The sequence below is a fragment of the Sminthopsis crassicaudata genome, chromosome 2 (assembly GCF_048593235.1).
Source record: "Sminthopsis crassicaudata isolate SCR6 chromosome 2, ASM4859323v1, whole genome shotgun sequence".
NCBI lineage: Eukaryota > Metazoa > Chordata > Mammalia > Dasyuromorphia > Dasyuridae > Sminthopsis > Sminthopsis crassicaudata.
This window is the reverse complement of record NC_133618.1, coordinates 58,085,183-58,111,863: the sequence shown is the minus strand read 5'-3', so window position 1 is coordinate 58,111,863 and position 26,681 is coordinate 58,085,183. Positions and strand designations below refer to the sequence as shown.

The 26,681-nt window shown below is 40.5% G+C and overlaps 1 protein-coding gene across 1 annotated transcript in view; it reads left to right on the top strand.

Annotated features, from left to right (window-relative positions):
• The first annotated feature begins 383 nt into the window (after positions 1 to 383).
• PLA2G15 (phospholipase A2 group XV) overlaps positions 384 to 26,681 on the top strand; it is a 35,100-nt gene continuing 8,802 nt past the window's right edge. Inside the window, exons 1-2 of the mRNA XM_074286372.1 lie at positions 384 to 638; positions 22,036 to 22,192. Of these exons, the coding sequence (XP_074142473.1) occupies positions 506 to 638; positions 22,036 to 22,192 (290 nt within the window). The 5' untranslated portion in view covers positions 384 to 505. The remainder of the gene's footprint in view (positions 639 to 22,035; positions 22,193 to 26,681) is intronic.

The window sequence follows — 26,681 nt, the reverse complement described above, 5'->3', positions numbered from 1 at the left end:
AGGCCGGGCGCCTCCAAACGCTTCTGGCCCTGAGAGGCGCGGAAAACCGGGACGTACGGTCTCCGGAACGTTCCGCGCACTGGGGGGCCCCAGCTTCTGCGCCTTTGTGAGCTGCAGGACTTAAGACTGCTGCAAAATGTGCTGAGAGATGGCTATCAGAAGCTGGCCCCGGGACCCTGCATCCCGTGACCGGGTTTCGTAAGTCCGGAGCGCGGGCAAGGCCAGGACCACCCCGAGAACCCCGGGGCCGAGAGATCGATGTTCTCGGCTTTCGACGCTTCCTGCCTGAACCTCCTCCCTCCCACAGCCAGGGGGCGGGCCCGAGGGGCGGGCCGGGGGCGTGTCTCCGACCACTGATTGGCCGCGTGGCCGCGGGCGGTGGGGTTAAGCGCGTCGCGGGGCCCGGGCCGGGGTCCCGCTAGAGCGACCGCGGCTGAGTGCGGGGCCTCGAGCCCGAGGCAGAGGGAACCTCGCCGAGCCCCCCGAGCCCGCCAGCCGGCCTGCTATGACTCCCCAGAAGCCACTCCCGCCGCTGGGCACGCGCCGCGGTCCTGGGCGGCCTCTGGTCCTGCTGCTGCTGCTGCTGCTGCCGGCGCCCTCGGCCCAGGTCCCTCCGCGGAGACCCCCGGTGGTGATCGGTAAGGTCGGGGGCAGGCGCCTCGAGGGCCCGTCCTCACCCTGAGCCCAGGAGGACCCCCGCCCCCCCTCCCCTCCCCCGCCCTTCGGGCCCCGGTGCATCTCCATCCTCCCCCAGCCTCCTTTATCTCTCCTCCCGGTGCTCCCCACCCCCTCTTCCCACCCCCTCCCTCAACCTTCCTGCTCGGGGATTCCCCATGTCCCCCTCCTCCCTGTGTACCCCACCCCCTCCTTCAGCCTTCCTGCTCGGGGACTCCCCGTGTCCCCTCCTCCCTGTGCTCCCCCTCCTCCCTGTGCACCCCACCCCCTCCCTTAACCTTCCTGCTCGGGGATTCCCCATGTCCCCCTCCTCCTTGTCCTTCCCCCTCCTCCCTGTGCTCCCCCTCCTCCCTGCTCTCCCCCTCCTCCCTGTGTACCCCACCCCCTCCTTCAACCTTCCCTGCTCTGGTACTCCCCGTGTCCCCTCCTCCCTGTGCTCCCCCTCCTCCATCAGTGTCACCCTTTCTCTTGTACCCTTGAGACTCTGCATGCTGCCTCCTTAACCCTCTCTATTCACGACCTCCTTCGGCCCCCATTCCCCGGCCTCCATCCTTCCCATGTTTCTCAACTCGGGACTCCCCTTCTCCCCCACAAGCCCCTTCCTTAATCCTTGGCCCCTCCCCCGACTGCACTTCCCCCCCCCCCCCCCATCCCATGCATCCTCTGTTCCTCCCCATCCTCTCCACGCTCACGGCCTCCCCCCTTCTCTAGGCCTCCTCCCTCCCTGTCCTTCCTCTGCTCTTCCGCTCAGGGCCCCCTTCTCCTTCCCATCCCTGTACCCCTCCCTTGTCTCCATGCCCCTCCTTAGTCCTCCCTGCCTTTGCTCCTCCCCGGCCCCCCCCCCCCCTGTACTTCTTTCCTCCCCTCTCTCCCGGATCTCCCTCTTCCCCCCTCCCCCAGTCCTCCCCCCCACTGGGGACACTGGCGGGCCTTATCACCCCTGCCCAGGGTACTCCACCCAGGGCTCCCTCCTGCCTAAGTCCAGGCACGTGGTTAATGCCCCAGTCCCCTTTCTCCCACGTTCGCCCCAAGGCTTTTTGTCCCATTCTTTACTCCCCATCCTTCCCCCAACTTAGCCCCTACTTACCTGGACTTTTATCCAGAAATAATAATAGTTTGCATTCCTGTAGGCGGCACCAGATCTTCATTTCCATGGGGGTGATGCTGTGTTATCCCGTTTTACAGAAAAAGAAGCTGAGGCTGATTGAGGTTTAGATTCAATTTGCCTCAGTTTCCTCATTTGTAAAATGGGGATAATAAAAGCAATTATGGCCCATTTCACAGGACACCTCCATGGTTGGTATCCTCCTTTTCCCTTATCACGTAGCTCTCCCTTCTGTCTTGTGGGAGGGGGTCACTCCACAACACTCGATTTAGACCAAGAAAGGACCTTGGGCGTTGTCCCTCACCTTCCTCTGCCCCAGACTCCCTCCTTTCAGATCCCTTCCTCTTTTCCTTTTCCTTTCCTTCTTTGTTCCCCATAAGAGGTGGGAACTGTTGTGGGTTTTAATTCAAATGACTTGGGTTCAAATTCCAGTTCCCTCCGACCTTAAGCAATTCTTTTCCTGAGGCTGGGGTTTAAGTGACTTGCCCAGGGTCCCACAGCTAGAAGTGTTAAGTGTCTGAGTTCAGATTTGAATTCAGGGCTGGTGCTCTGTCCACTGTGCCACCTAGATGCCCCTGACCTTAAGCAATTCTAACCTTACTTTTCTCCTGTGAAAATGAGGTGGGGCCTGGGGGGGGCGGAGCCTGGCCAGTTCTCCAGGGTCCTGAGGGTTGTTGTCTACCTGCTTCTGACCCTTGGGGACCAGCCAAAGGGCAGGAGAGGACTGAAGCCTTATCTCCCTTCCTGTGACCTGTCCCCTACATCTTAGCCATCTATTGTATGACCGTTGAGTCTCGCTGCTGTGACTGGGGCTAGGAGGTCAGGACAGAAAAGTTCAGGAGCTGTTGTGTGGCCCCATAGTGTGCTGAGGAGGAAGGGCAGTGCCCTGTGGATGATATCTGACAGTAGTTCTCTTTTCCATTCTCCTGGGCACCCAGGGTGGCGTTCCTCCTCTCAGAATTACTTCTCCGTATTGAGCCCGCTTTTGCTTTCCAGGCTCTGCCGGACACAATCTGGCCTGTTTGGTTCCTTTGCTTCCTCACAGCTGTGCTTGTTACCTGAGACCGTATCCCAGGGTCCTTAGCCAAAAAGGCCATGGGGTTGTGGCTGACATTGGTCAGAGAGTCTGTGGCCAGGGAGGAGAGGAAAAAATAGGGCCATAGAAGGGACCTTGGTCAGCAAGGCTAACCTCCTCCCTTAACAGAATTGTGTTGCTGTCATTGTTCGGTCATGTCTGACTCTTCCATGATCCCGTTTGGGGTTTCTTGGCACAGATACTGGAGTGTTTGCCATTTCTTTCTCCAGCTCATTTTACAGATGAGGAACCTGAGGCAAACAGCTAGTAAAAGGCTGCATTTGAACTCTTGAAGATGAGTTCTCCTGACTCCAGACCTGGCACTTTACCTACAGGTGCTAACAAGCAGAAGGGGGCCCAGGTCACACAGTGGTGTAGCTAGGGTCACACCGCACTGACCCACCCACCCATTTCCCAAGACAATAGGATCCTGAATCTTATGGGGCACCATTAATCACAACAAAGGGTCCCTTCTGCAGCAGCCCCGGCCTCAGATGCAGGATGGACAGGCCACAGAAGTGATGCTGTTTTGGGAGAACTGACAATGAGAAATCTCCCTGTTCCTTAATGACCCCTCTGTATAACTGGGTAGCTCTGTGTGTCTAATGAGAATTCTGGGGGTTTTGCTCCTTCTGTTCATTTTCCATTGCTGTTCAGTCTTGAGAATGTCACTCTGACAAGTGGCCATTAGCTGCAGTGCAGGCTATTTGCTTGGCCCTGGGGCTTTCAGCCGAAGACCCTGATCATTATTACCTGATACTTCTTCCTGTGGTTAAAAAAAAAATTGCAGGGTTACTCATCAATCACTAACACTTGATCATGAAGGAATCTTTTTAGAAAGGGAATTGCATGAGAGTGTTGGAGTTTGAGGCGATTGTTTTAGGGATGGAGATAGGCTCATTTTGTTCATCTCCCTCTCCTATGCAGGGTTAGTGTGTGATTCTACCACATCCTACAAAAATCAAGCTAATTTTTTTCCTTGGACTTAAGCTGAGGGAAAGGTTTTGGCTAATCCCAAAAAGGAAAACAGGAAACTTATCCCAGTTATTTATCTTTTCTCCACCTGCACCTGGGAAAAGACTGTTGAATCAAGAAGGGAGAAGTGAGCTATGTGTGATAAGCATATTTATCCTGTGAAATACAGGCTTAGTTACTTACAGACTCTTGTGACCTATATAATCTCAAAAAAAATCATTGATATCTTTTGTTTTTACATCACCTACATTTATTTCCCTATATCCCTCTCCCTCCCATAGAATCATCAACAAAGAAAAAGAGGGAAGTAAGTTACAGTTAAACTTTTTTTTTTTTTTTTTCAGTCATTTCAGACTCTGTCATCCCAGTTTTCTTGAAAAAGATACTGGAGTGCTTTGCTATATCCTCCTCCAGTTCATTTTATAATAAGGAAACTGAGGCAGATAGACTTAGGTGACTTTCCCAGTCTAAACTAATCTTCCTGACTCCAGCATTGGGGCTCTATTCACTGTTGCCCAACATATTCTTTGTGAGTTGTGGTTACGCATAATTCATTTTTGATGGTTTTGTGGTGGTAACTCTTTTATGTTTGAGTTACTTTTTCTCTTGTCATAAGGTTTCCTATATTTTAATTTTGTATTCATCATGTAATAAGTTGTTTCTGACAGTGTAACAGTATTCCATTTTATTCACGTTTTCTTGCTACTACAAAAAGTGCTGCTATGAATATTTTAGTGTATATGGGCCTGTTTGTCATTCATTTTCTTGAGCTTAGGAGTTCCATGTAGGCTCTCATCCCATGGAATCTCTTCAGGCACCTTGCTGGGTTCACTTTAGAAGGCATGGATCATTAGGCCCTCTGTGAATGAGGAGTGCAACCTACCTGGGTTGAGAATACGAGGTGTTAGGCCAGAGAACTCTGGAAGTGGTCTAAGATCTTGTCCTCTGTAGATGAGGAAAGGAGAGACCTAGAAGTGCTAGATAATTGACTTATACAAGGTCCTACATCTGGGATTCAAACTCACATCCTGTGAACCCAGATCCTATACTCTCTGTGTCATTTTCCTCAAGGGTGGCCAAGCCTGCTGTCCCGGTGAGTGCCCTAGTGACCTCAGGTGAAGGTAGATGAAGGCTTTGGGGAGACTCCTCCTAAAGTCAGAGGAGACTCTTACAGTTATAGAAACTTGGTGGACCAGCCTCACTTCTCTGTAATGTAAAAGAACTGACAAAGTATCCTTGGAGCATATAATTGTTCAGAGGTAGGGCAGAGAAGGAGGAAAATGTGAATTTGACTTTTCTGACGTTTTTCCTCCTCGAAATTGTGCTTTCTTGTTGACTCTAGACTCTAGCCCTATGTAGGCTGTACTTCTGACCTGCCCTTAGGGAGCCTCTGCTTGTGACCTTAGTTATGGAAGCTTATAGGGAGGTCAGTCAGAAAGCACAGATAAGGGCTCTTTTGAATGCATAGTACAACCTGCCATGACCACAAAGAGGGATTCCAGAGATTTTTATTTTACAGATTGAGGGAGATGCTAGATTAGGGACTGGGCCAAGATCACACAGGAATTCAAACTGTGGTCCTATGAATCCCATACTTGGTCTCTTGTGGGCAATGGCTCAGTATGGAGAAGAAGGCTCAGGAACCAGGACTCTCACTTTCTACTGCCATTAAAATTCAAGCCTTTTCATCGTTCTTTGTGCAGTATCCCCTCTTCACTTGTCTCTAAGTGACAGATTCTCATTCATGGTGGCTGCTGGGGAAAGCTCATAAGCTTTATATAAAGTCTTAAGACTCTTTTAGCATATTATGTTCTTAAAGTTTCTGAAGACTTTATATAAAGCCTTAAGTCCCTTTTAGCATATTAAGAAAATAAAAGATGTGCTAAGAGTGGGGAGTGTGTGTGTGTGTGTGTGTGTGTGTGTGTGTGTGTGTGTGTGTGTGTGTGTGGCGGGTATGCTGCAGAGCTGGACATTTATGTTTGTGGTTCTCCTTTTTAAAGAGCAAAAGCTGCAAGTTGATTCACTTCGTTTGCCTTAGTTTCCTGATCTGTAAAATGAGCTGACAAAGGAAATGGCAAACTACTCCATCATCTCAGCCAAGAAAACCCAAAATGGGGTTACTAAGAGTTTAACCAACAAGGTATTGTTTAAACACCTTGCAGTACAAGCTGGTATGGCCTGTAGCTTAACATTCTGCGCCCCAGGTTGTCATTTGCTGACTAACTCATTGTCTTTTGCCAACTAATTCAGTGATTGACTCATTTGTAAATAGAGGAGTTAAACATTTAAATGAATCTGGGACATCTTGATTGGGTGCCATGCAGATCATCCCTCTAGGACCATCCAGTGGTCCTTCTGTCCAGTACTTTGGGAATGGGGGGAGTTTCTTTACTTTGTTTTGTAGTGGAGCTCAGCTGAGCATATGGGCTAGCCACTTCTTTTGCTCTTGTCAGAGGACTAGCCAATCTTTGCTCCATAATTAATGGGTGTCAGCTTGATAATTTTTTTTTTTTAAACAAGTTGCAACCTGCCCCCCAGGGCAGCTAGGTGACCCAGTGGATAAAGTGCCAAGTAGAATTGAGTTCAAATCCAGCCTGAGCAAGTCATTCCTCGCCTCAGTTTCCTTATCCTAAAATAAGCTGGAGAAGAAAATGGCAGACCTCTCTAGTATCTTTGCCAAAAAGTCAGGCACCACTGAACAGATTATTAAAGGATGAGCCTTTGATTCTGGAAGAAGTTGGGGAGGAGAGGGAAAAAGGGGTCTTAAAAGACTAACCTTCAGCTTAATCTGGGACCGATTTGCATTCCCTTTGCTGTGTTTATCCATCCCCCAGTGTATATGGATGAATGAGCTTGGTAGCAGTCCAGACCTGGCTTTCTTGTGGACAAAGGCAAAACTTGGTATTCCTAGAAAGTTCAGCCCAAACAACGTTCAGAGAACAGTCTGCTAATTATCTAGGATACTTTGTATGTTATTTTCTTGTGGAGGAATTTTCAGCCATTTATTAAGGATTAGGATAGAGAGAATCTTTTGGTTTGGGTTTGTTTTCTTAAAATTGCAATGATGTCTTTTTCCTGTATGTCCTGACTCCCTGCTCCCAATGAATTTTTCCTTCAAACTATTTGTATAAACTAGAAAGGACCTTGTAAACATCCTTCTAGAGTTGAAAAAACAGGCCCCGAAAGGAGAAATGATGTGTCACTCACATGGCAGAACTTGTTGGAGAACCCAGGGATCCTTCCTGGATTTAGAAATCATTTTTATCATCACATATGAGAAATCAAGTTTGGCTACATGTTGACAATTCATTCAGGCCTCCTGTGGAAGAAGCTAGAAAATGATGGTTATGATAAGGGTGTTAGATCATAGTTGTAAATTGCTCTTCCTAGAAGTTGAGTTGTGGCTTCCCCTTAATGTGAGTATAGCATAGCAGGAAACTCCTGATGCAGTGACAACTAACTTGTCCATTGCATGTACTTCTTTTCACTCCTTCTCTTAAGATTGACATTGTTTCCCTTTCCTAGAAGGGATGTGTTCCAAGCTGACAGGTGGGAAGTAAAAGAAATGTTAGTTACTCTTCATATTCCTCCTAAGCTTTCTTCAGAAATTGGCTCTGGACCACAGTTACTGTAATAGTGTGCTAATTGTAAAAGCTGCTTATAGCCCCCTCCTCCCCTCCACTTCTGGCCCATCTCCACCCTGCTTCCTGCTCACCACCCTATTAGGGCTGAATTTATTGCTGACATGTGAGTATATGAAGCTGTGAATGGGGAGCACTACCTTGAGTCAGCACCACTTCTTTTTTTTTTTAATTTTTAAAATTAATTTTATAATTATAACATTTCTTGACAGTACATATGCATAGGTAATTTTTTTACTACATTATCCCTTGTACTTTCTTCTGTTCCGAATTTTCCCCTCCCCTAGATGGCAGGCATTCCCATACATATTACATATGTTATAGTATATCCTAGATGCAATATATATGTGCAGAACCGAATTTTTGTTGTTGTTGTTGTTGTAAAGGAAGAATTGGATTTGGAAGGTAAAAACCTGGGAAGAAAAACAAAAAATGAAAACAGTTTACCCTCATTTCCCAGTGTTGCTTCTCTGGGTGTAGCTGATTCTGTCCATCACTGATCAATTAAAACTGGATTAGATCTTCTCTTTGTTGAAAATAATCCACTTTCATCAGAATACATCCTCATACAGTATCATTGTTGAAGTGTATAATGATCTCCTAGTTCTGCTCATTTCACTCAGCATCAGTTCATGTAAGTCTCTCCAAGCCTCTCTATATTCATCCTGCTGGTCATTTCTTACAGAACAATAATATTCCATAACATTCATATACCATAATTTACCCAACCATTCTCCAATTGAGGGACATCCATTCATATTCCAGTTTCTAGCCACTACAAAAAGGGCTGCCACAAACATTTTGGCACATATAGGTCCCTTTCCCTTCTTTAGTATTTCCTTGGGATATAATCCCAGTGGTAGCATTGAGTCAGCACCACTTCTAAACCTTATACCCAGAACCTATCCCCTTTAGCTATCTGTTGTAGATAGGAATATATATATTTTTAAATCAATAGTATTTTATTTTTCCAAATACAGTTTTCAACTAGTCTATGAACAAGAGAACAAGCAGTCTGACATAGGTTAAACATGTGCAATCCTTTTAAGCATTTCTGTATTTTAAAGTAAGATTTTTAACAGATCTCAGTTTGAGAGGCAATACCCAAGAGGCAGAGAATGGTCTCTTACTTAGATTAAATAATAAATTTAAATAAATCTATTAGATTTATTTAATCAATAGATTAAAAAGATAAATTTATATACAATATATCACATACATGTATGTGTATGCATGTGTGTATATACATACATACATACATACATACATACATACATACATACATACATATATACATGAACCTTGGAGGGGAAGACCCTCAGTTTCTGGGCAAAACAGAAACAATTGCTATTTACATTCACTTCCAAGTCAACCCAGGCCCCAAAAATGGCTAAGTGGGTTTAGCCTGAGAGCTTTTGTTTCCAGTATGGGAGAATCAGTGGTTTAGATTAAAGGCCTAATCTTTAAGAAAAATGGGTTTACTGAGATTGGGTAGGGGTGGGAGTGGGGGTGGGGAGGGAAGAAAAGAGGAATGAAAAGTGAAATTGATCCTGTCCTTAAAGAGCTTACTTTTTTTGTAGCAGGTTTTGATTAGTGTGAACCAAAGGCTTACAGAGTTGATTGCCTTTGGAGGGGAAGGCTGTTACCAGAGTTATGTGGGGAAGGCCAGGCAGGAAAGACCTCTTGGAGAGCATCTTGAGTTCAGCTTTGAAAGACTGATAAGGGAGAGCATTTTAGGCATGCATGAAGTTATGTAGATGCAGATGGATGGTGGATGATGGAACCTTAAATGTAAAAAACAGTAAGAAAACCAGTTTAGTTAGTGTATAGCATCAATCTCAATAAACTGTAATATTTCAAAAATAAGAAAGCTGTGGTTCTACCAAAAATGTGGACAAGACTGATGATTTATTATCATTTTGCAAGTTGGGTGGAGGATAAATTGGAATAAGGAGAGAGCAAGATCTGGGAAGCCTAGCTTTTGGAACTTGGGAGATTTTTAGAAATAGATCAGGTGAGTAATTGTGTGAGACTGATTAATGTGAAGTATTGATTAAGCTCTCACTTGCTATTCATTAGTAAATAACTAAGGATTAAAATATAATTATTAGATGATCCAAGAAAGTTTAAATTGCAAGGTGTTTGAAGGCAGAGTGTTTGCCTGGTAATTGTCAGAACCAAGATTCTATCCCAGTGTTAGGCTGTCTCCAGGCTCTGTCATAATGTAGACTTTGCTGAAATCCTGCAAGAAACTGGAGGTATTGTATGTATTGTGTGGGTAGAATTTGATAAGTCTCAGAATTTATATTTTGGCTTGCTATTAGTTATCTTTTCATGTGTATATATTTTATTTTAAGGCATCTAGGTAGTGCAGTAGATTCTGTTCCAATTCAATTCAATAGTTCAAATTCTGCCCCGGACACTTATTAGCTGTGTGACCCCGGACAAGTTACTTCACCCTGTTTTGCCTCAGTTTCCTCTCTTGTAAAATGAACTGGAAAAGGAAATTGCAAACTAGTATTTTCATCAAGAAAACTGCTAATAGGGTCATAACTGAAAAATGACTGAACAACAATATTTCATCAGCAAGATTGGTAGCTCTTTAAAGGTCAAAGACTGCCATATTTATTTTGTGCTGTCTACCATCAAGCCTTAGTGATAGTAATACCTACTACTCTTAAGTATGAAATAGGACTCCATGCTTGTTTGATACCATAATTGAAGGCCTTTAAGAAGAGTAAGGAATGTGCAGATGAGCTAAGAAGTTTTATTGTTTAACTTTGAAAGTATCAAAGATTGTTAATAAGAGTTGAACAGAATCTTCAATCACTGAATCTCATCTTATTTCACAGAAGGAGTAACTGAGGCTTATTGAGGGCAAGTCCATGTTCCTGACCTCTTATTTTACAAATGAGAAAGTCAAGAGAAATGAATGGCCTGCCCGAGGTCATCTGATGGTCACTGGCAGTGATAATAAGAGCCAGCCATGGTTGGTGGTGTGCCAATATCCCAAATCTGGCCAGAGTCCCCCATCTCTCTTGAGATAGCTTTTGATCTCACAGATTCTGATTTTGCTCTCTTGCCCTTGTCTCTATCTCAGAGGCTGAAGGCAACTGGGAGGGGGACATGAAGAAATAATTACATTAGAAGAATTAATTTCTGGTCTACCTTCCTTCCAAATACAGTAGCTTTTGACTTCCTGCTGGAACTTTGCTTAGATTAAACCATTCCTCTTGGGTAGGAAAATGAACAATGAAACTCTTTGTCCTAGGGAGATAATGAATCTGTGTATTCTGCCTATTGAGTAACAATAGGTAAGGCATTTGCCCTATTTAAACCACTATCAGTAAAATGGGGATGTTTAATATTATTAGCAAAGTACTTTGTAAAAACATAAGCTCTGTAAAATTCTAATGTATTATAAATTGTTTAAATGTGTTATAAATTATTATGGTAGTCAGAATAAAGGCTTTATTCTTTTAGTTTTACTATAGTAATAGTGATTTGAAAACTGGTTTTCCTTTAATCATGTCCCTGACTCCTTTGTTCATATCCAATATATATTTCACAAAGTCTTCAAAATTGTATTTAAAAAGAATTGAGGTACAATGGAAAAGGGATTGATCTCAGGGTCAAAGCATCTGGGTTCAGACTTGCCTCTGATACAACCTGTAGGCAAGACATTTGCCTCAGTTTCCTTATTTGTGAAATTAAGGTGTTGGACTAGATGGACTAACTCTCTAAGCTTATGAATAAAGGAATGTTTATTGAGCATCTCCTGTGATTGTGAGCTGAAGTGTGTGAGTGAATAATGAGTATCAATTAGAGTTATGATTAGGAAATATGAGTATGTGTGAGTAAAAATAAAGCTCCTCCAAGGTATTCTATAAAGAGCACTGGCCCATAGAAGAATAGCCTACTAATATCCAAGTTTAAGTTTAGCAACAGAGTTGGAGTACTGACTCCAAAGTTGGTGCCCTTAAGGGAAATTTTAGTCAATTATGTTGCCTTTCAGGTAAAAACCTTCTGTATTCCCAGGAGTCCCTATCTCATCCATATATAGATTATTTCGACCTTATGTTTAAGGCTGGGGTTCTATGCTACTAAAAATAAAAAGAAACAAAAACATGCATATGATTCAGCCATTGATGAATTTCCAGTCATGGAACACTGGATATTGCTGATAAGATAGCCAAAAATAAGCTGTATTTTTTATAAGGCTCAGTTGTTTCAGTTCAGTTTATCACTTTGAGATCATTTGGGTTTTTCTTGGCAGAGATACTAGAGTGGTTTGCTAGTTCCTTTTATAACTCATTTTACAGATGAGGAAACTGAAGTAAGCAGGGTTGAGTGACTTGCCCATGGTCATACAAATTAGGAAATGTTTCTGACTGCAAGTTTGGTGCTCTATCCACTGTGCTACCTATTTATCTTGGTGCAGGATATCAGGATACCAGTGAATTTTTTGAGGTGGTTAGTATGATTGAATCACAGAGCACTGTGGGAAAGTAAGGTGTCAGAGGATTTCAAAGAGGAAATGGGAGGGGAACAGGTTATGAAGGGTCCAGAATGATTTTATATTTGGCCCTCGTGGCAATAGGAGATCCGTTAGGATTTTTGAGTTGGGATGAAGTAATTCTGCTTGAGGATATTGGAATAATAGTTGAGGAATGAGGTGATGAGGGCCTGTAAGTTGGTGGTAGTGCTGGAGGAGAGAAGGGAACATACTTGAAAGATGATAAAAAATAGAAAAGGTTCATTGGAAATAGGGGAGAGATGAGAGAGTAAAAAGTTGAATGACAAATTAGCCTGGGGAACAGGAAGTGGAAGGAGTTGGGCAGAAAGATTGCATGTTCACTTTTGGATATGGTGAGTTTAACATGATGATGGAATGACCAGTTTAAGATGCCTAATGAAGATTGGAAGTCAACAGAGTTAGGGCTGGACAAATAGATCTAAGAATCATCTGCATAGAGATAATTATTGACTCCCTGGAAGCTGGTGAGACATTTTCAAGAGATGAGAGGAGAAACCAACCTTGAGAAACAGTAGGCGTAACCTGGATGAAGATCCAAGAAAGGAGACTGAAAAAGAGCAGAAACTTAGAAAGTGATTGACAGTATCATACCCCAAAGAGGTTCCAAAGAAGGAAAAATGAGAAAAAGCCATTAGATTTAGCAATTAAGAGATATTTGTAAGTTTAGAGAGGTTTCAGTTGAAGCCAGACTACAAAGAGTTAAAAAAATGAGAAAAATTAATCTGAGGCATCAATTATAAGAGGGCTTTTCACAAAGAATTAGCTACCAAAAAAAAAAAAAAAAAGAGATTGGATGATACTAGTGGAGATCAAGTTAATATTCTTTTTGACGATAGGGAACATTGTGCTTATAGGAGGTAGAGGGAAGAGCCAGTAGGGAGATCTGAGTATTAAAGAAGGAAGAGAGGAGAAAAGGGAGTTCATGACATGGCTTCAGTTTTTCAGTAGGAATAATATTAATTATGTATAATAGTATATCTAATAATAATTGAGAACCAATCTCTGTGTACCTAGTATAAAGGCAGGAGTTGGGCAGGGGAGAGACTGAGGCAGGAACTTGATTTAATTGAGGTAAGAAGGGGTGAAATTTGAATGTTGTTGGAAAGAAGCCACCTGACTCTTGATTGGGTGATAAATGAATCTCAAAGGACAGGATACAGAGCACTGTGGTAGGGGAAAATGCCCTGGAAGGAGCATTTATTAAGCACCTGATATTTTACAAATAGCTCATTTGATCCTCACAACAAATCGGGAAGATAAAAGCTATTCATATACCCATTTTATAGTTGGAGAAACTGAAACCAAGAGGTTACTTGCCCAGGATCTAGTGTCCGAGGCTATATTTGAGCTCAGGTTTTCCTGACTTCACTCCAGGCACAATGTTCTGTTTGTGTGCTACCAAGCTGCTCCATACATACCAAGAGTTTTTAGCCTTATTTGTGAGGACTTTGGCAACCACTTTGGACTACTTTGACAACAGTCCATAGAAGATTTTACTTATTTTACTCTGCAGAATGGTAAGCATGGGAGATCATTGTCCTTTATGTGGCATAAAAGAGAACATGCTCCAGGGCAACTTGAAGATTTTTTTCATTAAGTTAGGGAGACGAGACTAAGAATGTGTTAGATCATAATTGCTGGCTACTGTAGAGCCACAGTAGATGGCTCTAGATTATGCAACATCCAGCTTGGTCAGCAGCAGGGTGAAGTGAGTGCCTTCCCATCTGACTAGTTAGCTTAGTTGGTTTAATCTTGAATAGTATATTTGTTCAGTTAACTTTTGCCCTTTTCCTCAATGATTAAACATGATTTTTAGACCAAGGCAACCACTTCACTTAATCTCTACAGATAGTTTTGTCATTCTTGTCTAAGTCTTGGACTGCCATATCCTTCTCCAGCTCATTTGACAAATGACAAATAGGGTTAAGTGATTTGCAAAGGGTCATACAACTAGTGTCTGGGGTCAGATTTAAAATATGGAAGAGTCTGGCACTCTGGTATTTGTTATGCTACACAATCACCCAGTAGTTTTTTGACTCCTGACTAAATCATTTAAACTTGCTCAGCCTTAATTTACTCATTGGCATTATTATTATTATTATTATGGAGATAACAATAGCTATCTTCTAAGACTATGAGCATCAAAGGTTCAAACTTTAAAATGCTTTATAACTGCTAGATATTACAAAATAATGATTTTTATGGGGGAAGCAAAGAATAGTAAATTGGAAAGAAGCCAGAAAACTGTTTTATTTCTGGCTGTGCCACTTCCTGTGACCATGAGCAATTTCTCTGAACCTTTATTCCTCATCCATTAGTAGGAATGTTCACTTGACCCAACCTAAAAGTAGGGTTGTTGAGAATAAAATGTCATCCTACCTTCATTTTTAAATACTTGATATTGTATGGTAAAGGACATCTTGTATATGGTAACTTTCTATAATACACAAGCCTATGGCACATTCAGAGCAGGTATTAACTTATGAGCCATAATTTCCTTATCTTTAAATTTGGGATAAAGTAAGGTAGGCTGAACTACTTAAATGATTGCACTAGGGCTAGGTAGTTCTTTTTGACTCCAGCCTCCACCCTTTTCTACACAATCAGGCTTGTTTAGAAGAAAGTAGTTGACCACGTTATAAATGTTATTGAAATATCTTATTTCCTTCTCAAATTGGGCAGACTGAAGTTTCTGTTTCCTGTTGGGTTTTGCTCCACTTTATTGGGCAAGACTGTCAACTTGAAGTAGCCTTTTGACTTGCTTAAGGCTTGGAAATTGTATATTTGGTGTTATTTTGGCCCTTTGAGAAAATTGGAACATAGCCCTTCCTGTGCGGGTTTGGACAAGTCGGGCTTAAATCCAAAGAGACAGCTGTTCCTCTTCCTTCTCTTCTGCCAGAGGGTGCTTGCACATTCACAAATTCATGATCAATGTGTGTGTAAAGATTTTTGGATGTTGAGAAACAGATCAGTAATTCTTCAGAGACACTGGTAAGGAGAAGCCAAGCTGTTCTGCTTGATCATCTCATTACTCATTGGATAGAGAGCCTTTGCCTCAATAACTTTTTTGCAGTGACTTTGAGCATAATACTTACTCTTTTGGCCTTTGTTTTTTCATTTGCAAAGTGTGGTGATGTTAGCTAGATTTGCTAGAAGGGCCTTTTCCCCTTATTAAATATCGCATTGATGCTTTAAAAAAATTTCATTTGTTTCCCAATGATTTCCATCACCCATAATAAACCCTGTCTTGTAATAGGTAGAATCTGGACGTTAGTCATGTCTGAAAATGCATGTTCCCACTAATGCCTTTGCCAAGAGGAAGGAGATTGTTTCATCTTTGGTCACTGCCTTGATATGTAGTGCTGGATGATCTCTTAAGGGACTTCCATGACACTAAGGAATGATTGCAAGAAACTATATGGAATCTCCTAGGTACTGGGGGCACATTTCTTTAATGATGGGAATTTGAATAAATTTGGCCCTACTTTGTTTCAGGAAGAGAAATGGGGAGACATAATTCTCTTCTTTCTTGCCCTCTGTTTTCTTTGTTGCTTTGAGGAGGCTTCTGGCAGGAGCTTATCAAGAAAGGATTGTGAAAAAGCTTCAGTAAACAAAAGAATATGGTCCCAGAGTTGGAACCCAAAGGTAGGCCATCAAACTTCAAATAAATTACATAAGGAGTGGAGGGAGTAAATAGAACCTTCTCTCTGCTATGTGCTAAGTATTGTTTATAAATATCTCATGATCTGGTGTGGCCACATTAATGACTTACCTCAGTTCATACTGCTAGTAAGTGTGAAGCAAAATTTGAAGTCATACCTTTCTGACTTCTATCTCTTCTATCCTTTGGTTTCTCCTTTGCAAAATAACTCATTAGTTTATTTGTTTGTTTGTTTTTCTGAGCTAATTGGGGCTAAGTGACTTGCCTAGGGTCACACAGCTAGGAAGTATTAAGTTTCTGAGGCCACATTTGAACTCCTGACTTAAGGGCTGGGGCTGTGCCACCTAGCTGCCCATGATTCATTAGTACTTAATCTTATCTGTAGTTTCAGTTTTTAGATTTTTTTCTTTTTTTTAAATCAATGTATTGTTTATAAAGCAGTTTTGTTTCACCTGGCTGCCTATTTTCAAATATATTTGCAAAACAAGACATCAGCAAAACTAATTACAGATGTTTCTGACAGATATATTCTGTATTATTGTGCATATTATATATCTCCCACCTGTGCACCTGTGAAGCAGGGAAGGAATCAGGAAACTCTTCTATGGAGCTAAGGGTTCAATTTTATATCATTTGTTGTTCTTTCCAACAACACTTTGTGTTTTGTTTTTGTTATGTGTAATTTTGTTTTTCAAACAATTAATATTGATGTCTACTATGTGCCAGAACTCCCAATCTAATGGGTGAGACAACATTCAAACATATAAGAAGCATTAGATAAATTAGAAACGATTAACAGGGAAGGCACTAGAATTGAAGTTGGAGTTTCCCTGTAGAAAGTAGGATTTTAGTTGGGACTTGAAGCCAGGGGAGTCAGGAATTTCTTTGTATTTATTATGCAAGTTAAAAACCCTCTTTTTTACATAAATATTTTGTGGACCTTACATTTAGATTGGTATCCATTGAGAAAACAAAGTTTTAGTTCAGTAATGCTTTTAAATGACTTGGTGACATTAAATGTAGGGTGACATTTTAGTTTACAGAAGGCATATTTGCTTATTATGGAGTCATCCTGTAGACTTGTTTTTTTGATGAAATCATCTCTCTCTCTCTCTCTCTCTCTCTCTCTCTCTCTCTCTCTCTCTCTCTCTCTCTCTCTCTTTTTTGCTGAGACAGTTGGGGTTAAGTGACTTGCCCAGGGTCACACAGCTAGGAAGTGTTTGAGACCAGATTTGAACTCCTGCCACCTAGCTGCTCTGATGAAATGATCTTTTAAAAAAATTTTTTTAAAAGCTAAATTGTAATTTCAGCAAAGTGGCAGGATACAAAATAAATCCACATAAATCCTCGGCATTTTTATATATCACTAACAAAATGCAACAGCAAGAGATACAAAGAGAAATTCCATTCCTAACAAATGTTGAGAGTATAAAGTATTTGGGAATCCATCTACCAAAGAAAAGTCAGGAATTATATGAGAAAAATTACAAAACACTTGCCACAAAAATAAAATCAGATTTAAATAATTGGAAAGACATTCAGTGCTCTTGGATAGGCCGAGCGAATATAATAAAGATGACAATACTCCCCAAACTAATCTATTTATTTAGTGCTATACCAATCAGACTCCCAAGAAACTATTTCAATGACCTAGAAAAAATTACAACAAAATTCATATGGAAGAATAAAAGGTCGAGAATTGCAAGGGAACTAATGAAAAAAAACTCAGAGGAAGGTGGTCTAAGTGTACCTGATCTAAAGCTATATTATATAGCAGCAGTCACCAAAACCATTTGGTATTGGCTAAGAAATAGACCGATAGATCAGTGGAACAGATTAGATACAAAGGACAAAAAAGGATACATATATAGCAACCTAATCTTTGACAAACCCAAAGATACCAACATTAGGGATAAAAATTCATTATTCGGAAAAAAACTGTTGGGAAAACTGGAAATTAGTATGGCAGAAATTAGATATGGATCCACACTTAACACCATATACCAAGATAAGATCAAAATGGGTCCATGATTTAGGCATAAAGAGGGAGATAATAAATAGATTAGAGGAACAGAGGATAATCTACCTCTCAGACTTGTGGAGGAGGAAGGAATTTATGACCAGAGGAGAACTAGAGATCATTATTGATCACAAAATAGAAGATTTTGATTACATCAAACTAAAAAGTTTCTGTACAAATAATACTAATGCAAACAAGATTAGAAGGGAAGTAACAAATTGGGAAAATATTTTTAAAAACAAAGGTTCTGACAAAGGTCTCATTTCCAAAATATATAGAGAACTGACCCTAATTTATAAGAAACCGAACCATTCTCCAATTGGTAAATGGTCAAAGGATATGAACAGACAATTCTCAGAGTAAGAAATTGAAACTATATCCACTCACATGAAAGAGTGTTCCAAAGCACTACTGATCAGAGAAATGCAAATTAAGACCACTCTGAGATACCACTATACACCTGTCAGATTGGCTAAGATGACAGGAACAAATAACGATGAATGTTGGAGGGGATGTGGGAAAACTGGGACACTGATGCATTGTTGGTGGAGTTGCGAAAGAATCCAGCCATTCTGGAGAGCAATCTGGAATTATGCCCAAAAAGTTATCAAACTGTGCATACCCTTTGACCCAGCAGCGCTACTACTGGGATTATATCCCAAAGAAATACTAAAGAGCGGAAAGAGACATATATGTGCCAAAATGTTTGTGGCAGCTCTTTTTGTTGTAGCTAGAAACTGGAAGATGAATGGATGTCCATCAGTTGGAGAATGGTTGGGTAAATTGTGGTATATGAAGGTTATGGAATATTATTGCTCTGTAAGAAATGACCAGCAGGAGGAATACAGAGAGGCCTGGAGAGACTTAAATCAACTGATGCTGAGTGAAATGAGCAGAACCAGAAGATCACTATACACTTCAACAACAATACTGTATGAGGATGTATTCTGATGGAAGTGGAAATCTTCAACATAAAGAAGAGCCAACTCACTTCCAGTTGATCAATGATGGACAGAAATAACTACACCCAGAGAAGTAACACTGGGAAATGAATGTAAATTGTTAGCACTAATACCTGTCTGCCCAGGTTGCATGTACCTTCGGATTCTAAAGTTTATTGTGCAACAAGAAAATGATATTCACACACATGTATTGTACCTAGACTATATTGTAACACATGTAAAATGTATGGGATTGCCTGTCATCGGGGGGAGGGAATAGAGGGAGGGGGGGGATAATTTGGAAAAATGAATACAAGGGATAATATTATAAAAAATATATATATATATAATAAAAAATTTTAAAAAAAATGACAGCTAAAGAAGAATCCACAAAAAAAAAAAAAAAAGCTAAATTGTATTACTTTAATAGTATTTTATCTAAAAGATAAGTTCTCTATTTAAAGATTTTTTTTAATAGTATTTATTTACCAGATATATGCATGGATAATTTTACAGCATTGACAATTGCCAGACTTTTGCTCTAATTTTTCCCCTTCCTCCCGCCCCCCCAGATGGCAGGTTGACCAATACATGTTAAATATGTTAAAGTATAAGTTAAATACAATATATGGATACATGTCCAAACGGTCTTTTTGCTGTACAAAAAGCATCGGACTTTGAAATAGGGTACAATTAGCCTGTGAAGGAAATCCAAAATGCAGGCAGACAAAATTAGAGGGATTGGGAATTCTATGTAATGGTTCATAGTCATCTCCCAGCGTTCCTTAGCTGGGCATAACTGGTTCAGCTTATTACTGCTCTGTTGGAATTGATTTGGTTCATCTCATTATTGAAGAGAGCCACATCCATCAGAATTGATCATCATATAGTATTGTTGTTGAAGTATATAATCTCTTGGTCCTGCTCATTTCACTCAGCATCAGTTTAAAGATTTTATTCTTAAGATAAATTTTCAATTTTCATTTTTCTAAGATTTTGTGTTCCAATTTTTTCTCCTTTTTCTTCCCTCCCCCCTACCAAGGCAGTAAGCAATCTGATATAGGTTATACATGTACAATCACGTTTAACATATTTCTACATTAATCATGTGGTGAAAGAAGAATCAGAACAAATGGTTCTGTAAAACAATGTGCATTCAGAATCCAAAGTGCTTTTTTTTTTTTCTTCCCATTTGAGCCTTTTAGAATTGTCTGAGATCATTTCTGAGAAGAGGCTAAGACTATCATAGTTGATCATCACCTAATCTTGCTGTTGCTATGTATAACATTCTCCTGATTCTGCTCACTTCACTCAGCATCAGTTTGTGTATGTCTTTACGGGTTTTTCTGAAATCTTCCAGCTCATCTTACATAGTCCAATAATATTCCATTATATTCCTATTCTGCAACTTGTTCAGCCATTTGGGCTTCTCCTCAATTCTTTGTCACCGCAAAATGACTATTAAATTTTTGTATATGTAGGTTTCTTTTTCCTTATCTCTTTGGAGCATAGACCTCATAGTGGCATTTAGCTGGATTGAAGAGTATGCTGTTCCATTGCTCTCCAAGAATGCGTTATCAACATTCTAATGTTATCACATCTTCTCCAACATTCATCTTTTTCCCTTTCTGTTATGTTAGCCAATCTGATAGGTATGAGATGGTTCCTCAGATTTGCATTTTTCTGATCAATAGTGATTTAGGAGTTTTTGAAACATAGACTATAGATAGCTTTGCTTTCTTCATCTGAAAATTGCCTATTCATATCCTTTGACCATTTGTCAATTGGGAAGGTTATTGATAAAAATTAAAATTACAGTGATTCATGCACATGGATTCTGATGGCCCTTGCAATAAAAGGACTGCTAGCCAGGTAGATTGCTTAAGCTTAATTTCTGTTATCCTCTAAATGAACTTTTCAACTTTTCCATTACTCATAAGCTTAAGTGTCTGAAGAGCTTGCATCTTTTGCATTAGTAAAATGCTTTGCTTGGTTTGGACTTTAAACTCTCTTCTCATCCTTTAGAATTGACATCTAGCCCAGGGCAGGAGAAGGCATCTGCAAAGCAAACCTGTCTTTTTTTTTTTTTTTTGACAGTCTCTTAGGGCTATGTCTGGAACTGGAGTTGGAACTATTCTGATATTGAAGATAGGGAAAAAGGTGATTTGGGTATAACTCTGGGGAAAAAAGAAAATCCTTTCTAGAAGTACAGGCCTCTGCACTGATTGAGAAGGAAAGAGATTTTGAGATTTTCTTGATAGATAAGCACTGTGTTTACCAAACTTGAGAATACCCAATGTGCTATTTGTCAAAATTATAATTTGGTTGGATTTGTGATTCCCTTTGCTAGCTGTCTCGGGATTCTGTTAGACATTGAAGAAGGCTTAGTAAATGGCTCTCTATTCACAGGTTAGGGGTCAGATTAGGTGGGGTCTTATCTTGAGTCTGCTGCTTTTAAACTTTTAGTTGAAAGAAATTTTGAAGTTGCCAGTCATTGAACTACATTTTCTCCCAAATCACTCTGATGGTGCTGTTAGAGAATTCTGACATCTTGCTCATGGCTGTAGCTGGCCTATCAACTGATTTACCAGAGAACATCTGCTGGAAGAACGAGTGAGGTGGCTGCTGTTTCTAGAGTAAATCAGATAATTTGATAACCACAACTTTCTTAAGGGGACTAAGAATATGTAGGAACAATTATCCTATGGGCATCTAGTACTAAGATAGTTCCTGTCAAGTTAGTAGCTACTGACCTTCTTTTTTTCTGATCTTACAAGATGGCTTAAAAATAAAGCTTAAATAAACTAAGGTTTTCCACTGTATCTCAGGCCATCTCCAGGCATGTCCTAATCTACATCTTGTCACTGTACTTAGATGGTTCCAGAGGAGAAAGTGTGGCACAGCCCTCTCTCCCTCAAGTCCATGTCATCCATGTCATGGCAACATCTCCCTCATGTCAAGAAAGAGGGACTATCAACAATAAATCACAACGTAACATGTACTGATTCATCCTAAATGGAACAGCATCAGTTTGTCTTTCCAAGTTTTTCTGAAATCTTCCAGCCATTGATATTGGGCTAGATTTATGTTCTGTGATCTTTCAGAATGACCATAAGATAAGTGTCCTTACCTAAGTCATTTCCTCTTAAACTTTTTTCTCCTCTGCAAAATAAGAGGAGGATCCATCGGTTCTAAGCCCTGATCCCTGTATCTTCTGCTGCCTTTGGATTTTGTCCCATGACATTGAAGTAACAAGTGCCTTATGTAGACCATGGCATGGGAGGAGAGTTCAATTAATCAGAAACTCTGAATGGGAATTTCAGTAATTGTGTCCTGTTGCATCAGATAGCACCACCATTCTCATGATATTGGGCCCTTCACACTGCACTTTTTTCTTTCTTGCAGTACCTGGTGACTTGGGAAACCAGCTGGAAGCCAAGCTAGACAAACCTACGGTGGTCCATTACCTTTGCTCCAAGAAGACGGACAGTTATTTTACCCTCTGGTTGAATTTAGAGCTGCTCCTTCCTGTCATCATCGACTGTTGGATCGATAACATCAAGTAGGCTTTATTCAAATCTCTGGTTGGCACAGCAGACAAGCCAGTTACTTCAGGAGTCACCTCCATTAGGGAACAACCTCCTGACTGTTAGGGCAACCTCTTGGAGTCTCTTCATAGGCCTTTGATAATTCTGCACTATAGAGCAAGCAAGGCGGGAGCAGAGTGGCTCCAGATGGGCACCATGGGCAGCTTGCTCTGAGCTTTTTTTCTTCTCTTTCCTTCCCTTCCTCTTCTCCCTTCCCTTTGTTCATTTCTCTCCTTTTATTTTCCCTCCTTCCTTCCCCTTTTGGATTTGTAAATTTTTTTTTATTTTCTATCCTGAATTGAACCACTATCAAGTAAGATGAATGTTTCTGTCTCCACTCCCTCCTGTACCCAAAAAAGGACATTACATGAATTAACTTTGGGATTTTCAAATTGTTATTGTGTGGACTTCAGTTTCTTATAGAACGGTCTCCAGAGGGGATGCAGGTATGTTGGATGTCAAAGTGCTCTCCCACCCCTACTCTGGCCTTGATTCACAAAGGGATGCAGGAGCAGGGGTAATCCCAGTCTTTAGTATGGGAGAAACAGAGAATACAAAGAAAGTCACGTTTTTCAGAGGCCAATAAAAAGATGGGAAGAGATCTTGGGGTTCTGTATCATATACCAGATTGGGTGCCTTTCAGTAGTAGTCAAGTGTTTGAATTTGTTCAGCCAATACTGAGACAGGTGGGGACTTCTGACTTCCTTGGGGAGCTTGATGCTCCTGCATAGAAGTTCTCAGTGGAATATCTCATTTTGGAAATGGTGGTGCTATCTGATGCAATCCTTGGTCTCAGAAGGCAAAGTTACACTAAGCCTCCTCTTCATTCAGTACAAAGACACAGAGGAGACAATGGCACTGTCTTTGCCAGTAAGGACCTTAGATGGGTAGACTGTTTGCAGTTAAGGATCCCTTGCGACTGAGCTGTCAATTTTTGTTGATGGCTGATGGGAATTAAATTTAAATAAATTTAGTGAGTTCTAAGTCACTTTCAGAAATAAAAATCCTTCTACTTTGCCTTCAAAAAAAAGTGATAATTTTTTGTGTTCTAAGCTGTGCCTTCGACCACAACAAGGTTTTAATGCACTTTATGAATGATCTTTTCAAGCCTTCAACCAGATGGTTTCTAGTTCAACCAAGGGAAAGGAAAATGTATAGAGCTTAGTATCAGGAGAACTGAATTTTAGTCACACTTAGTGACTGTGTAGTAAGTTTTTGTCTACAATATCATTGCCTTTCAAGTGAAAAGTTTTATGACATTGGACTGAATTGGTTCCTTTCATCATAGACAAGGATAAGGGAATATCTTAGCTTTGGATTCAAGCTTCAAGCCTCATTGTTTTATGAAGTCTAAGGACAAGGAGCATTCATCTTCACCCCCATCCCCCAACTATTTCTTTCTCAGTTTCACAGCCAGCTTGGATGTTACTACTTGTTTTCCAGTTCTGTTATTCTGCCAAAATGCAATATCTGCTGCTGGGACTTGCACACTTGCAATTCAGATTAATGATGTATCTCTTCTTGATGGCTATCAGTTTTGGTTACAGCTTCTTTAGTTCAGTAAAAACACAGGGCCACAGGGCTCTTATTAATACCTTTTGGATATTTCTCCCACTATTCTGGGACTATTTCCAAGAACTGTTGTCTTTGTTTGGGCTGAATCCTCCAGTTGAGGTTATTGTGGCCTTGTATGGAAGGTGATAAAAAGAGCCTGTTAGGTTAGGGCAATTTTCTCTAAGCATCCATCTGAGATCTTGATCATAATAGTAATGCAAAAGAAAGCTTGAATGAATAGGAAGTTAATTTGTCTATAAATGAGAATGAAAGATCCCTTCCAAGTTTGGTTTTAGGAAATGATAAAAATCTTAAACTCGATTCTATTTCACACTTGTCACAGACATCTTTTGATCTTCATATTGACCTTGTGAAGTAGGGAAGGTAGATATTAGAATCATGGACTCATAGAATTGGAAAAGACAAAATAATAAATAAACAAAATAACTTGAGAAATTAGGACCCTTAGAGTGGAAACAATAGTTTTGCTGGAATGTAAAACATGTAAAAATTAACAAGACAAAGTTGGGAAAAAGGATTGGATACCTAGAGTCTTCAAATGTGTTCTACTTGTTCATGAAAGCAGTGGTTGGTGGCAAAGGTGGTTCCTAGGAGGTGGATCTCCTCGTTGTGGCATTTTACTTACATTACAATTTCAGTTCCTTAAGGAAATGCTGATTGTTGCTTTTAGAAAGGGAGAAAACAAAACAAACATTTCCCATTTTTCAGTTTGAATAGCTTATATGGGCAGGTCAGTTTTGATGGTTTGTCATAATGACCTTTCATTTATTTTTTCTACTTAGGTAGTCTTTTTGATGCTTATTCTAACAAGACACTTAACTGAAAATAAGATTTCACATTTAGTTAAGGTTTGTAGGCAGCTTAAATACTACCCTCAGCCACTGTTGGTTGAGACTGAGGGCCATTTTGTATTTTGGTGGGTTTTTTCTAGTGGGATTGAAAAAGAATCATCTGGTACAAGCAGCCCACTTCATTTTGTTTTGCTTCTTTTGTTTCCTTCTAGATTTCTCTGTATGCATTCTATTCAATTTCAATTCAGTTTCTAATTACTTCATAACATTATGCTGGGGTCAGTGGGGTGTCCACTTGATCCACCCAACTCTCATCTGTTGCTCCAAGAAGTAGTCACACACAGAAGCCATAACCACCTTCAATTGGTGGGCTGAAACATGTTGAGGGTAACTTAAAAAGCCTTGAACCAGTAGGCGAGATAGAGGAATATCCCAGCATGATTTATTGTGGATGAGAATGATTTGTTCTGATGGCCATGAAGTCTGCTGAAGCACGCACTATGGAGCCTGGTCTGAAGATGTCCGTATCATCCACTGTATCCTAGACCATCACATTTCTGTTTTTGTCACTGTCTAGGTCATAATTAATTTGGGGGCTCATACAACTAGAAGAGGCCTTAGAATCCAGCCCTCTCCTTTAACTTGTGTCCAAGCTCCCAGAGAAAGAGAGGAAGAAGCAGAAATGAGACTTGAAACCAGGACTTACCCCACATAACTTGCTTTAACTTCACTTTTCTTTGCACATTCATGTCCATATTCTCTCCTGCTCAGGGTCTTTGTTCAGTTTCTTTTGGGCTGTTTCCTTTTGAGCAACCTCCTTCTGACTGAAGAGAAATTAGTTCCTTTTCAACATTATCTCAGTATGGCAAAGGGGAACTTGTATATGGATTGGTGTGGCCAGGAGTCCTCTTAAGAATGGCTGTTTGATTTGGATATACTCAGTGATAAGAGAATCCATACCCAACTCTTATTTTGTTTTTCTCTTCAAAAATGTTTGACCATGTGAAGCAAGAGCACAGCATTCCCTTTGGGTCAAACATTCTGTGTTCCTTGTTGCTCAGTCTAGATATACCCACCAACTCTCTTCACCATTGTATCAACGGGAAGGAATGCATTGTCATTTTAATGTGACATCTTTCAGATGCTTCATATATACATGTTCTGAAAAACATATCATAGTTGACTGCCTACCCATGAGCAATTAATATTTCTCTGATTACTTAGATCTACCTTTATTTGTGTGAAAATGTTTTCTAATTGTGATCTACTTTTTTTTGCTGAGGCAATTAGGGTTAAGTGACTTGCCCAGGGGTCACATAGTTAGGAAGTGTTAAGTGTCTGAGGCTGGATTTGAACTCAGGTTCTCCTGACTTCAGGGCTGGTGCTCTATCTACTCTGCCACTTAGGTGCCCCCTTGTGCTCTACTCTTATTTATTTTACTTATTCACCAATTTATTATTCACTTCACCAATAAATAATTAATAATTTATCACTTTATTAATATTAGTTTTTCTGGTAAAACATGTACACTAATTTTTAGTACACATTTCTTTATGAATTATGTTGGGAGAGAAAAATCAGAAGGGCAAAAGCCATGAGAGAAGAAAAAGAAAAAAATGAACATAATATATGTTGATTTTCTGTTAATATCAGTTTATTGGGATTGCCTTGGAACACCAAACTGAGAAGAACCAAGTCTCTCATAGGTGATCATAGCACAATCTTGCTGTTACTATGTACAATATATTCCTGATTCTGCTTGTTTCGTTCAGGGTCAGTTCGTGTAAATCTTTCCAGGTCTTTCTAAAATAGGCTTGTTCAGAATAATTATTCAATAACCTTTATATCCCATAACATATTTTTCTCCAACTGAGGGGCATCTACTCAGTTTTCAGTTCTTTACCACTACAAAAAGGGCCGCTACCTTTTTGCACATGTGATTCCTTTCCCTTTTTTTATTATCTCCTTGGGAGACAAACTCAATAGTGAGACTGCTGGGTCAAAAGCCTATGCACAATCTCAGTTATGACAGGATTAAGGTTACATTTGCTTCAAAACCTCCCTCCCCGTTGTTTTCTGCTTTTTTTCAGTATTATTG